At 39.0% G+C, this 13,901-nt stretch overlaps 1 protein-coding gene across 6 annotated transcripts in view; it reads right to left on the bottom strand.

The window, feature by feature from the left end:
• Positions 1-13,901, bottom strand: part of BICC1 (BicC family RNA binding protein 1) — a 266,280-nt gene that overhangs the window by 14,450 nt on the left and 237,929 nt on the right. For 4 of the 6 annotated variants that reach the window (XM_070262741.1, XM_023643462.2, XM_070262753.1 and 1 more), the window contains exons 11-18: positions 11,936-12,097; positions 11,164-11,360; positions 10,894-11,026; positions 9,767-9,923; positions 7,502-7,664; positions 4,805-4,844; positions 4,263-4,417; positions 269-425 (exon numbers count right to left, since the gene is read on the bottom strand). In XM_070262741.1, the coding sequence (XP_070118842.1) occupies positions 269-425; positions 4,263-4,417; positions 4,805-4,844; positions 7,502-7,664; positions 9,767-9,923; positions 10,894-11,026; positions 11,164-11,360; positions 11,936-12,097 (1,164 nt within the window). The remainder of the gene's footprint in view (positions 1-268; positions 426-4,262; positions 4,418-4,804; positions 4,845-7,501; positions 7,665-9,766; positions 9,924-10,893; positions 11,027-11,163; positions 11,361-11,935; positions 12,098-13,901) is intronic. The other 2 variants (XM_070262742.1, XM_023643465.2) reach the window with 1 other exon arrangement.

The raw sequence follows: 13,901 nt of genomic DNA, 5'->3' as shown, positions 1-13,901 counted from the left end.
GTCCCTGGCTTATGGAGCTCAAATTCTACAGGAAGAGACAGATATGTAAACATGTACTTACACTTCTGTAAGACAAGTGCTAGAGTGAAAGCACATACAAAAAATGTAGTGAGAGCAGAGAACCATGTGGCCTGCTACATGGCATGTGAGGTATGCCACACACTTAAAGGCATGGAGTCCAGAGTTTATACTTAAACATCACCCTAAACCAAATAAACAAATTCTAATCTGATTACATCTAAAAGTATAACTGAAAGTCAAAGCTCACTTGATTTGTTTTGTTTACGCTTGGGGCTGCCAATAGAAGCTGCAAATTCACTATGACTTGCAGGTCCTATTCCATTTCGGTCTCTCCAGTTATCAGATTCGCTTCCACTTCCCAAGTGCTCACGACTGTTGGACCTCGAGAGGGACATTGATGAGCCCTGTAAACAATCAAAAACCAGATAAGGAAATGTTTAATAACATGGGTTTCTTTCCTGTGGTGGGAGGAGAAAAGAATCCACATTAAAGCACTGCCATTTACTTCCATGGCTAACACTACAGTTACCCACAAATGCTGATTCTCCAGAAGAGGCTGTGCTGCCTGTCTATAGCCTTTGTCCTCCAGCCACCAAGGACACTTGCTGAGATACACAGTGAGGTTTCTTGCTTCATCACGAGGGAGTGGATTATGAGGGTGCCCAGCAGAGTGCTGAGAGGCCTCAGTATAAAGACTCACTCCTCTAAGATCTGGAGGAGTGGATCCTGAGATTCCTCCCTATTTTCAGGAACCATAAAGCAAATCTTCCATCTGGGATGGCAGAGATTCTCTGCCTTGTATCACACAAGAACGACAAATGGGCAAGAGGTGCAGCTACACCCAATGCTTCCACAGGAATCGAGCTCCCAGGCTCAGAGTCCGAGGGTGGAGCGAGAGCTGGCATTTCTCTTGTGTTACCTTCATCCAAACAAGCACAGGATCTCTCCAATAAATTCTAAGTACCTGGAAAAATTTACCTTTTTAATTCCTCCAAATAAAAATAAAAATTTAGAAGATCTCAAAGTTTGCACTGAAATTGCATTTATTCATTCCTTTCTTCATTTATTTATTTATATTACAGAAATTTATTTATATTATTTATTTATGAATTTATCATTTATTTATGAATTTCACTTATTTATATTACAGAAACCCTACTTTGTACTATATCTAAAGTTAAGAGTCTCTGATTTTCAACGTTTTATGTTCATTGGGTAATTCCAAGAGTTTCCTTTAAGATTCACCTCGATAAACTCAGTTCAATCTGGCAGCCACATAACCGCACCTGACCACGACCCCTTTCTTGCTTCCTTCTTCAAGGCATCATGACCCCACACTCGCCAGGTTTTCCACCGACCTCACTGTAGCCTTGTAGGATCTCCCTACCCTTTTCCACTCCAAATGTCAGATTACTCTGGAGCTTGGTCCTTGCATTCCTTCTCATCTCTCTATACACTTTCTTGTTAAGTAATCTCAACCTCTTTTAAGGCTTAACGACACCCATGACTCCCAAACTTTTACCTCCAGATTTGACTTCTTTGTTGAAATTTAGAATCACAGAGTTGCCAACCTGACACGTCCATTTTACTGTCTCAGGCATTTTAAACTTAGAGCGCTTGAAAGCTGATGTGTCGACTACCTGTCCCTACCAGCTACCCCCAAACCAAGTCCTTCCCCAGAAGCCCTGCATCTCAGTAAGTGACTCCACCATTCACCTCGGTGCTTGAGCCAAACTTCTAAGAGTCATCTCATGCCTCCTTCCTTCCCCACATCCAATCTATCAGCAAGATGTAGCAAGATCATCTCTAAACATACCCTGAATCTTCCTACATCTCTCCGTCTCCACAACTGTCACCGATAACTTCCTTAATGGACATGGTGATTCTCTACTTGCCTCCCACCCAATAATCCTTTTTCCATAAAGCAACTCGGTTGATTTTTTAAATGCAAATTAGAACAAATCATGCCTCTGTGTAAAGTTCTGTAATGCTCTTCCAGTACTTCACCACGGCTGAGGCACTCCATAACTGAGCCTCAGCCTACCTCTCCAACCTTATTTTCAACACTCAACCACCCTACCCACCTTCTCCTCCGTGAACTTAACCAGCTGGATCTGACTTCAGATGATTACGCGAGCGTCCTTGACCTAATCCTCTTTCCCTAGACCTTCACAAGGCTGGCCCTTCTTGTTATCTAGGTCTGAGCTCGAATGCCATCTGCTCATAAGGTCTGCTATGACCACCTAATCTAAAGCAGTCTCTGTTTGATATCTATCAAGACCTTTTACTACCTAATGCAGAAATACCTTGTGCACAAATACTTCTAGCAATAAGCATTCACATACACAATTTCATCTGTCAACAGGCTCTTGGTTTGCTTCAGGGCAAAGTTCTACAGAAGAAATAATAATAACTGCTAAATATTACTGAAAATGTACTGCTCACCATGCTACGCACTGGATGCCCTCTCCCATGTCACCCTCAAAACAACTCAAATGGGAAAACAGGCTCAGAGCAGTAAGTCACTCGTCAAAGCTGTACATTTGTCAGTGGTGGTTGTCAGACCCCACTGCCCCTGCACTTGCCCACTGCATTATTAGAATGATCATCATTGCTACCTGTCATACTGTTGGTCTTTGAGAAGAGAACTAAATTAGCATTTTGAGAGTGAAATATTTCATCTCAGAAACTACAAAAACACATTCAACCACCTAACACTCCACTCTGCCAAAGGCGAGGGCAAGTGAAATGGACGACCACAGGTGCACCAGTTGAAAGCCTAAGAATTAGCACTGTGGTTTTAAGGTCTCTGCCAACAAAAAATGTTTATTTTCTCTCAGCGCTATAATGGAAGAAAGAGGAGTGTACCTCTCAGAGCCTCAAAATTTTTCATAATGGGTCCTACATTCTAGCTGCTGACAGTAAATTCAGTCTTTAAATACAGCCTGCCAGGTTGCTACTGTAAGTCTGACAATGAAATTCACAGGAGATTGTTCTTTTCAGTATGTCAATAGTATTTTCTTTTTCACTTAACTCAGAGACAAAGAAAAAAAATCACTTGTTTGCTTTTGGTTCCCACTCCCTACCTGATCAACAGTCTAATTTATTACAAAGAAAATGGGAGGCTGGCCCCATGGCGTGGTGGTCAAATTCAGCACACTCCACTTCAGAGGCCCGGGCTTGCGAGTTTGGATCCCAGGCGGGGACCTACACCACTTGTCAGCCATGCTGTGGCAGCGACTCACACATAAAGTGGAGGAAGATTGGCACAGATGTTAGCTCTGGGCTAATCTTCTTGAAGCAAAAAAAGAGGAAGATTGGCAACAGATGTTAGCTTGGGGCTAATCTTCCTCAGCAAAAAAAAAAAGAGAGAAAGAAGAAAAGAAAATGGGTAGAGAAAAGGTCAGTCTCCAAATGCTAGTTCTTAGACTAACGATTATGAAACCGTTAGCCAATATTTGTCTTTCAGCCCACAGTGTTCTGGTTGAGAATGTGATTCTTGGATTAATTGTTTTCATCCACGTTTGCATAGTCTCCCCAGTGTGTGTGCGTGCATGTGCTCTTTCTAACTCCATCCCCACTTACAAAAGGCTTCTAGCCAAAATTGGATACTCTCAAATTGAAAAGGCCTTGCTTAGTGAGTCGCGTGTAGCCTGGCTGAGAAGTATGGAACTCTGGATCCCTTCCCCACATGGCGAGGATGCCAGCTTCCCAGTCTCACCCTGAGCAGTACAGCCAACATCTGGGAAACATAAAATTTTGGAGCTCTTGTTTGTGATACTTCCTGCTGTGTTCCTGGCACATCTGAACACAGTGAATTTTTAACTCCTATCTGAAAACTTGTTTTTGTGGAATATTTGCCTTTTCCCCCTTTCGTGGGCTTGCTAGTGATACCCTTGGATAAAGGGATTCTGTATACATTTTTATGGAATATTACATCTGCCCTTTGCCTAATCTCAGCCCTGCTCTATAATTTATGACACTCTCCCCTTAAAAACATATTTATCCAAATTTACATCTCCTTAACAGCTGATCAACAACTTTGAGAGAAGATACATAAAAGACCATAATATATTAGATTGCATCAATTTTATAGCAATATGTTTACAGGAAGAGAAATTAAAACAAATCACCCTTAATGATTTTTCCTTATGTAAATAAAGACTGGGAGGGGGGAGATGATTGTTCTCTTTTGCTGCAAGAACAGACAGGAAGAATGGGTAGGGCGTGAGTCCACAAACCTCGAAAGTGGTTGTCATTGTGGGCTTATAGGACACATGATTGGCTCTTCTCAGCTCCTTGATAGTTTCAGCTGGCATGGATTTAGAAAACCCAAGGCCACTCCAGGTATTCGTGGGTGTTCTGACCTCCGTCACCACTGGTTTCTTTAACATAGCTTTGGAAAACAGAACATAAAACAAATGCTTGGTATTTTTAATGTAATTCTTAAAAGATTGATGAGTGTTGTTTCTTTGATATATGTAAAGAAATTATCATTGAATATTGTTTCTTAACACAAAATGCCATAAAATATCTTCATAAACCATTTTATACAAAGTAATGGTAAATTAAAAAAATGCTACATTATTTCTTAATTGATCTAACGCTAACCTACTTAACAAAATACATTCAACATCAACAAAATTTGTGCAACTTGAATCTAAACATTCTGGGTTTGTTTTTATAAAGGGCAGTTTCTCAATTCAACATGAATACTAGAAAACCTTTTATAAGTCTACTGAAAAAAAATAATCAAAGTACAGATCATTAATTTATCACATACCTTTGGTTGCTAATAGCTTCTTTTGTTCATAGTCAAATGCCTGAAAATAAAAGAGAAAATACCTTTATTGCCAGTCTATCCAAATGTCATACCAATATTCCAGGATTAGAGACGAAAGGTTCTGATGATAGCCCATGAATCTTGATAGTAATCCACTGCAAATCTGATAAATTTATATATGTTTTCAAAACTAATAATTAGAATAATAAATTACTAGTTCTGACTTTAAGTCATGACAGTGACAAGAGTTAGAAATTTTCCTTTAAAAGGAAAAATATTCCTATTTACTATGAATATTTAACACACTAGGATCAATATATGCTAAAGTATAATGAATAACCTAATAATCATTAAGTTTAAAAATAATGCATTACCAAAATGCTTTCAGTCGATCTACTGGCCTCTTCTGTTTCTCAAAATTCCCTCTTCATTTAGCTAAAGCATGGCCTGAAGTAGTATGCTGTCAAGACATCTTAAGAAATTATTTAGCCTAACTGGCATAGTCTTTGCTTTTGACATGAGATAAATGGCGTGTGTCTAGCTTTAATCTATAAGGGCATTAAGCAATACAATAAAATTAAACCTAGTTCCCTTTTATTGCACAGGACTAGAAAGGCACTATTCATTCTTTCCATTCACATTGAATAAGTGACTATGACAGTAGGTCTACAAAGGGACCAAGGTATGTCGTTTTGAAGAAAGTAGTCCAGACACAGCTACATCTAAAATGCTAACTCAGTGTTCTCAACTCCCCAATTTAGGGACTAGCTGAGACTTGATTTAAGAACTTCTCAAAGGCCTACTGGGAGGGTCAAGAGCCAACTGGCAAGAGCTCTTGGACCCTTCTCCCAGGAGGACCATACCGTCATATATAGGATGCCCATATAATACATGGTCTGAAACAGGATACTTCTGAGAGCGAAATGTGCTGCAAATAATAATTAGGCCAGGATTATAAAAGTAAACGAGCTGACCCAGACAACCAAGGTGTGTGATTAACCCTAAGAACATGGCAGTAAATCAGGAGAGCGAGATATTTAGATAACACAGTTTGATGATATTTTTGAAATCCTATGTCCAAAATGGGATTGGGAATTTAAATCAACTTTTAATGATCAATGTCTAAGGACAAGGTGTGGGGAGATCCTAAATTCACTTGTTAATAAATATTTATTGAGTGCCATCTGGTTAAAGAGACTGTGCTGCACTTTGTGGAAGAATACAACAACGAATCAAAAATAACCTACAGCCTCAAAGCACAGAGTCTTAACAGGGATGGACAAAAGAAATAACCAGAAAATAGGTAAGGAAGTGAGATATGTGGGAAAAGAGAGCTAGAGACACAGCCCTCCAGGGACCGTCAGGAGACAGAGATCAGTTTTAGGAATCAGGGAGGTCTTCAATCTTTCCCCCTGTCAATGCTCAGTGACTATTATTATTGATTTCCCAGTGATTTTAAGAGTCAGCTCTTCACTAATGGCATAAATACTTCTATGTAAGTTAAAACTGTATCACCAAGAACATTCTTATCCATTCTAAAAGAAAGGAACGTGAAAATGGTTCACTGAAGCTATAAACCTGACGGAAAAGACAAGAATCACAAGATGGATGAAAACCATAAAGGGATCATAAAGAGAACTCGATACTTCTTAGACAAGAGAATTGTAATTTGTATTACCTGAAAATAAATCCACCAGAGAAAATGTAACAAATGTCTTTTTTTTTTTTCCTTTGACTTAATAAAGTCCTGGCTTTTGCAATTTCATCTAAAAACTCATGAAAATGTTCAAATGCAAAGGATTAAAAAAATAGACAAGGATTGAATGGTAGTCTTCACTGGAATTACAGAAGTATAATTTAGTCCCCCAAATTAATTTCTCTGACATATCTGTGTCAGCTTCTTTGTTTCTAGGATTTTGTGGAAAAATTTTCCCCTTGTTTTGGAGGTGGGGGGAGGGGTATAAATCTCTTACTATAAAGTAGGAAAGTCTACCCAGTAATTCTGATACTGCAATCAAATGTTTGTAGGAATCTCTAAAAGCACAAAGTATAAAACCCTTATCTTTCATATCGTGATCTATATGGAAATCAGATTTGTGAATTTCATGGTCAATAGTGTATTTTGAGTAATTAGCCTCATACTTTGAAAATGGATACACAGAAAATCCCTGCTGAGGAAATTGTTTAAAATAATCATAAAAATCTGTGAACCAACACAATCATCAATAATATTTATTATCTATTTTCAAAAAACTAGAGCTTCACATTATTTTCATAACTGTCTAAATGACACCAAACAAAATTTATCATTTCCATTTCATAGATAGAAGGATATTACATCTATTTATCCAAGACTATGTCATGAAGCAGTAATACTTAGAAATAACAGCTCTCACATTTATCTAAAGTTTTTTTAAGCAGATGAATAATGTCATTTGCATAAAACATAGTGACACAAACTGTTTTATGTCATTTTTAATATTATAAAGAATTCTCACTTAAGCTAAATCCTGCATTTCATTTTTAATGTTTATAGCAAAACCAATTCCTAACTACTGCATATATATTTAAATTAAATTTTGACTGGAGTATGGAAGGGAAACCTAATTTCTGCTCTACTGCTAACACTCACTGAATCCCCCATTCCCTAAAGCAAGGCCCCTACATTTGGATGATTTTCCCAGTTTTTCTCTTTACCTGCATGTTGACATATGGCCGTGAGGCGAGGCGGGCTCTTTCAGAGTTTTGCTGGGCGGCTGCAGCCCTCTCAGCAGCTCGCTCGCTCCCCGGAGCCTTCTTGTCAGCCAAAGGACTTTCTGTAGTGCTCAGTTCAGGATCTGAGAGCAACCTGTCAGTGCTGCTGTGAAACAGAGTTTCGAATTTAACCTTCCACTCTTACATACAAACGAACTGAATGCTTCCTCTGTGGCACACTTACTACGTATGTTGACCTTTGTCAACTACTTAACATATATTATCTCATTTAATGCCCAAAAGACCGCTGTGAGATAGGTAGTATTATCATCCCCATTTTACAGAACAGGGAAGTACCTTGTCCAAGGTCACACCTCTGGTAAATGATAGGGCTGGAATTTGAACCCAGGCATTCTGACTCTATAGCTGGAGCTGAAACTATTTCATGACATTTATTCACAAATGTTATCTATAGCATATATTGTATATGGTACCTATGGAACTGACATATGGACAAGATTTCTAATTTGCATCCATCAAAGAGTTATCAAAGACCCATGCATACACAGTCTAAACAGACACTGAGTCAATCTGAAGGCACGCAGATGATCCAGTTCATGTGTGTGAAATGTATGTGATATTGCTAACAGATCTGCTTTGACAAAGGTAGCAGATAAATAAAAAATATTCTCCAACACTTGTTCAGTGTGCATGGGAAGAGCATGCAAGTGTTTCTTAAAATGGGGAACAAGTATCTGAATTACAAGAATTGATAATGCTCTATACATGCACCTCAACTTCAAATTCAACTGCACGTTAAACTCAAGTGAAAGAGAATTCAAGAAAGTATTAGTCAAAGAGCTGATCTGCTCATTCATTGTTTCTTTTATCATTCACTATTCGGCTGTGCCAGGGGAATTCAGAGGAACTTAGAAAAGGCTACCGGAATACAAAAGGAAGAGCAATGAACTGTGTTTCTTGACAAAAGCTGACAGAGACTTCACAGAGGACATCTGAACAGGAATGAAGGAGAGGTCATCTGCAGGTTCACCAGTGCAGAAGGCCAGGAGAACAGCAACTTGAGGGAACAGCATAAGCAAAAGAAAGGGAGCATGCAATGCGGATCATTGGCGGTTTTACAGCTAGAGCATGACAACATCAGACTTATGCTTTCAAAAAATTACTGGAACAAAATAAAGGACTGACGGAGCTGATGAGAGAGACTGGAGGCAGGGAGACCCTTCTGGAGGTTGCAGCTTAATTCAGATGAGAGATGATGGTAGGATCAGAAAACACTTAATGATGAAAGGAATAGGTATATATTTAAAATGCTTAAATACAGAGAAGAAAGCAAAATCATTTCTCTGACCTATACCAAGGAATGTTAATTTTGGGTATTAGTACCATGTAAAGAAAAACACAGGTAAAGCACATGTGGACTAAATGGGAACATAATTCATGGACCAAAGAGTTTATAAAAGCAAAAATGATTTTGGTAAGAAAAAGAAGAAATAAGAATATTTATGCTATATTTGCCTAAAGACACACTACTCTGTAAGGATGCAACAAGAAAACTAATAAGACAGTAGAGAAAATTGGGTGGATGGGAGCAAAACCTTCAATTTGGAAGCATTCCATTGTTTTGCTTTTTAAAAACATGTAAATAGACTGCCTATTTAAAAAAATAAATAGAAAAAGAAAATAGAGTAAGGATCATACATTTATAACTGTGCTATGGTAAGGGAGAGTTATATTAAATACAACATATGTATTTATACGTGGTTTGTAACAAAATCATGATACTGTCAAGTATTTACTACCAAAGTTAGCAATTAGCTATGTGAGAGAAGGGAGTCATAGTTTAAGTCAGAAATTCAAAGCCAAATGAAGAAGAATTTACAGCTGGAAAATTTCTAACAGCAAAAATCAGAGAGTAAAAATTGCCCTGCTGATTACTGGAGAGCAGAGAGAATGTTTTAAAGCTTCAGAGCACTATAAATGGTCTAGAGGACCCAGATATAAAGCCAACCAGCTAAAGGGGGGAGGGACTATAGAGAAGCTATAAGGGTGAAAATTACAGATAGTATTCCTTAGTAAAATTTTTAGAAGGAAAAAGAAAAGGTAATTATAAAGAGACATGAAAAAACTCAAGCATAATATTAAACTCACTTGAACCAAAGAGCATTAACTACTGAGCTTCAAACAAATCTAGCCTGTTATATACTTTCTTTCAAAGGATCAAGGGCTTTTAAAGATTAAAATACATACTGTAAGTGTGAGTTTTTCGTGCCCTGCAATAGTTCTACCGTCTGCCTTTTGGCACAAGGAACTTTGGAGGGACCCATCATCTGTTTCAAGTCACCAGCATTCCCAGAATGGGAAGGACTTCGAGGCATGCCTACTTCAACGAAAGCATCATTACAACCTGCAGGGGTAGAGAGAAAAAAGTGAAAATCCAAACATCACCTTACCATCAACAACCACCTGCAATGGAAATGAACCAGAATCAAAGCCCAGGGAGACGCAGGCATAATGGCTTTCAGCTGCAAAGAAGACACTTGAAATTAAAAGTGTCTCAAAAACTCAAGATGAAATTTGAAGAGAAGATGTTCATTTTTTTTCTTCCCCTGCTGAGGAAGATTTGCCCTGAGCTAACATCTGCTGCTAATCTTCCTTTTTGTATGTGAGCCACCGCCACAACATGGTCACTGACAGATGAGTGGTGTAGGTCTGTGCCCTGGAACCAAACTCAGGCCGCCAAAGCGGAATACTCCAAACTTAACTACTAGGCCACTGGGGCTGGCCTCCCTCATATTTTTTTTTTTTTTAAAGATTTTATTTTTCCTTTTTCTCCCCAAAGTCCCTTGGGACATAGTTGTATATTTTTAGTTGTGGGTCCTTCCAGGTGTGGCATGTGGGATGCTGCCTCAGCATGACCTGATGAGCAGTGCCATGTCCGCGCCCAGGATCTGAACCAGCAAAACCCCAGGCTGCCGAAGCAGAGTGTGTGCCAACCACTCGGCCACATGGCCAGCCCTTCCTCATATTTTTAAAAGACTGTTAGAGGTGAAAGAGTTATAAAAGAAATACTCCACTTGGAAAAAAGTTATAGGTATACATTCAGTAAATTGATGCTTTCCTGCTACACAATTACATTCACTTTAAGTTAGGAAGTTCCGATGTCATGGGAAAGTGGTTCTTTCTGTGGAAAGGGTGCTTCAGTTTATCTTTCACCATGTTCTCTGGAAGTCAGTTCAAGATGCTGTCTTTCTGCAAACTTGAGGCAGGATGAGTCATAACTGTTTAACAAAACCAACTTGAAATCCCCGCACAGGCTTTCTACAACCCCCTCTATCGACGTCCCAGAGCAGGTTGAAGGGCAGAAGGAGAGATACCTTCCGCAGGGCTGGGTTTCGGAGATGCCTGCTCAGAGCCCGTTGTCTGTCTGGATGGATCACCATGATTCGCACTCAGCACTTTTTCTCCAAGTGACGAAGTGGATATTGCACCATATTTTATATTCGGAGACTGAAATAATAATAGAAGATAACATAGAGATCTGGTCACAATTCTGAAATTCACTTCAAGTGAAAGTTTAAACGCATGACCAGCGGCTTGTCTTGACAAACAGCAGAAATCACACTACTCTAGCTGAAGGCTATTACCTGTGTGTGTCCATTTAAAGCAGCAGAGATTTTTTTGCCTTCTGTCTGCATACTGTTGATATGGACATCAACAGGAGTCAAGCCAGGAGGGGGAGATGGAGCTGTGTGCCCATAAGTGGGCACTCCAGACAACAAAATATTGGTTAATGTAGCTTGAGCAGTAGATGGAATCATAAGGTGTGGTATAGCAGAAAAACCTATAACAATATTTCATGAAGACAGATGTTAGACAGGAAAAAACTCAGAACCAACAAGCATTATTCTATTATTTTCAGTAAAAGCAAAAAGTGTCATTTTTGTTGCTGCAAATTCAGAAGAGGATTCAATTCTGATACCTCTCTGTAAACAGTACTAACATTACTATAAAAACACAAAAGAATGTTAAACTGGAAAAACACTTTAGAGAATATTTAATCCAAGCTCTTCACCGTACGGATGAGGAATCTATCTAGATTTCACCTGACTACCCAGCAGATTTGCCCAACTGGAACCCACATGACCTTCATGTGCCCTTGCCACTGCCCCCTGCACATCATGCTCTTTTTCCTGATCTGCTTTTCAAGTTTGAAGATTGTATTTTCCTTTAATGGAAAACTCACTGCTTTTTTTTGCGTCATTTTAATTAACTTACGCATTAGGGAATTTCTGTTTGGCTGCAGTATGCTTTGAACCATAATTTTTCCCTAAGGAAATGGAACCACTAATAAATTTTCTTTAAAAACTAATAATACCTAAGAATACATGCCGATGATTGTACTTAAATGATACTGACCTGTGGCACTTGAAGTATTGGCAAGTGGGGGTGCCCACAATGTGGGGCTGGGGGTGCCAGAACTTGGGCTTTGCAAAGGACTGACCGAGCTATTTAGAGCATTCAAGAGTGAGTTTGGGGTTGTTGAAGTGTTGAGAGATAAGGTGGTGGGCCCCAAAAGACCTGTAATAAATGAATGTAAAGTCAATACGCATAAATTCACAATTTTAAAATACAAATGGCACCAATATTGCCATTTGGAACACACATTTGATAGCTTCACAATAAAAAATATGAGTGACAGATTACCTTCTTTCAAATATTCACATGAAATATTGCATGATACAATTCCAACACAGGATCCAGATTATCCACAAGCAGATGCTGATCAGAAAATGGAAGATACGTGTGCCCAAAGCAGGACAGCAGTCAGGGTCACTGAGCACTGCCAGCTGCTCTGCATGCATTTCAACTAGCCAGGATGAACAAAATTCTGTTCAAGTGGAAACCCATTTTTATTTCTCTGCATAACTCACTTGTCATCTGCTTCCAAACAAATTCTTTTCAAACCTCGTACAATTAGCAGTGAATATGGGAATGCTTTCCTGCCATTGTGTGGCTCCGTTTGGCCCACTCGCAGATAGGCTGAGCTGACTGCAACAGTTTTCATGCGGATGTCAAAACACACACGTGACTTCTCTGTGCTCCATCTCAATGCATATGAAAATTTTTCTTGGAAAAAAATCTTTTTGCTTTTTTGCATGTTTTAAAGATTCAATGTTTGATTTAAGTAATGAACTTTCCCTTTGGGCATTGAAAATATGCTCTGAAGTAAAATGTGGATTTGTATACAAGTTTCCAGGAATGTTTAGAACATTAAGTGTTACACGATGGGTATAGTCATAAAAATATTTTAAAAATTGAGTAACTCTGAATCTTTGCTCACTTTTTTCTCTCTAGTGCAGGAAGAACTCAGTTCCTGCTAAGTTACTTGACTGGCATTTCCAGACTCACATGCATTGCTGTACTATATGACTGTTCAGCTCTCCAGCAGAAGGGACAACTTTGGGAGATTGGGGGCCAAGGAGGAAAAACTCCGTCTTTCCTGTAATGGTGTCTAGGCAGGGCTACTTGAAATCTTAACCATATTATAACCATATTATATTTTTTAAAAGCAAGAATAGCTATTAGAAAAAAAAATCAAAGACTGCTGAGAGTATTTTTTCTGTCTCAAATCAACACTGAATGAGGAAGGATGTTGGCTAGGGTGATTGTATTAACTTTTCGTATAAAGGCTACTGAAAAATGTGCATGAAAGTAGTGAACCTGGCATAACTGCTGTATACAATGAACTTCAGCCTGTAAAATGCGAATCCGTAAATGAGGTGATACCCATCACTGTGACTGTTACGTGGCTACCCTACCTTCTTAAAGAACTGAAGCACTGAGGGGATGTTGTTCTTTCCTCTTTCTGTTCATTGTCTTAGATATAAATACAGGTCCATTTGCTCCCCTTGGTGGCTGCAGGCCACAGAGACTTCCTTTATGTCTGGGTGAGGCAGACCTATCTGCCAGGAGTCAGGGATCTGCTTGCTTTCACTTCCCCCCGTCCTCTCCCCTCCCCTAATACAGATTTGCAATTACTTTTGAAAAACATACTGGATAATCTTTATCTCTAGAGACTGATGGCAATATTGCAAATGCAAGAGAGAACAAACACATAAATTACAGTCAGCCTGCTCACTTCACTCTCAATCGCATTCTTAATTTAGAAGAACAAATACAGCCACTGAAAATAAAACAGTCAGACCTTGATTATTTACGCCAAAATAAGAAGAACCTGGGTAACAGAAATCCACAGACTCTAACAAAAAACCCAAAATGGATTGATTTGAGTTTTGTTGCTTTTCACCTGATCTTAGGGCCTGAAGAGGAAAAAAATCAGCCTTTAAAACGTAGCCTCAAAGGGTAAAAAGAAAGGGAACTG

Source organism: Equus caballus, chromosome 1, assembly GCF_041296265.1.
Source record: "Equus caballus isolate H_3958 breed thoroughbred chromosome 1, TB-T2T, whole genome shotgun sequence".
NCBI lineage: Eukaryota > Metazoa > Chordata > Mammalia > Perissodactyla > Equidae > Equus > Equus caballus.
Note: the sequence above shows the minus strand (reverse complement) of the source record. Positions and strands in the feature narration are given on the sequence as shown.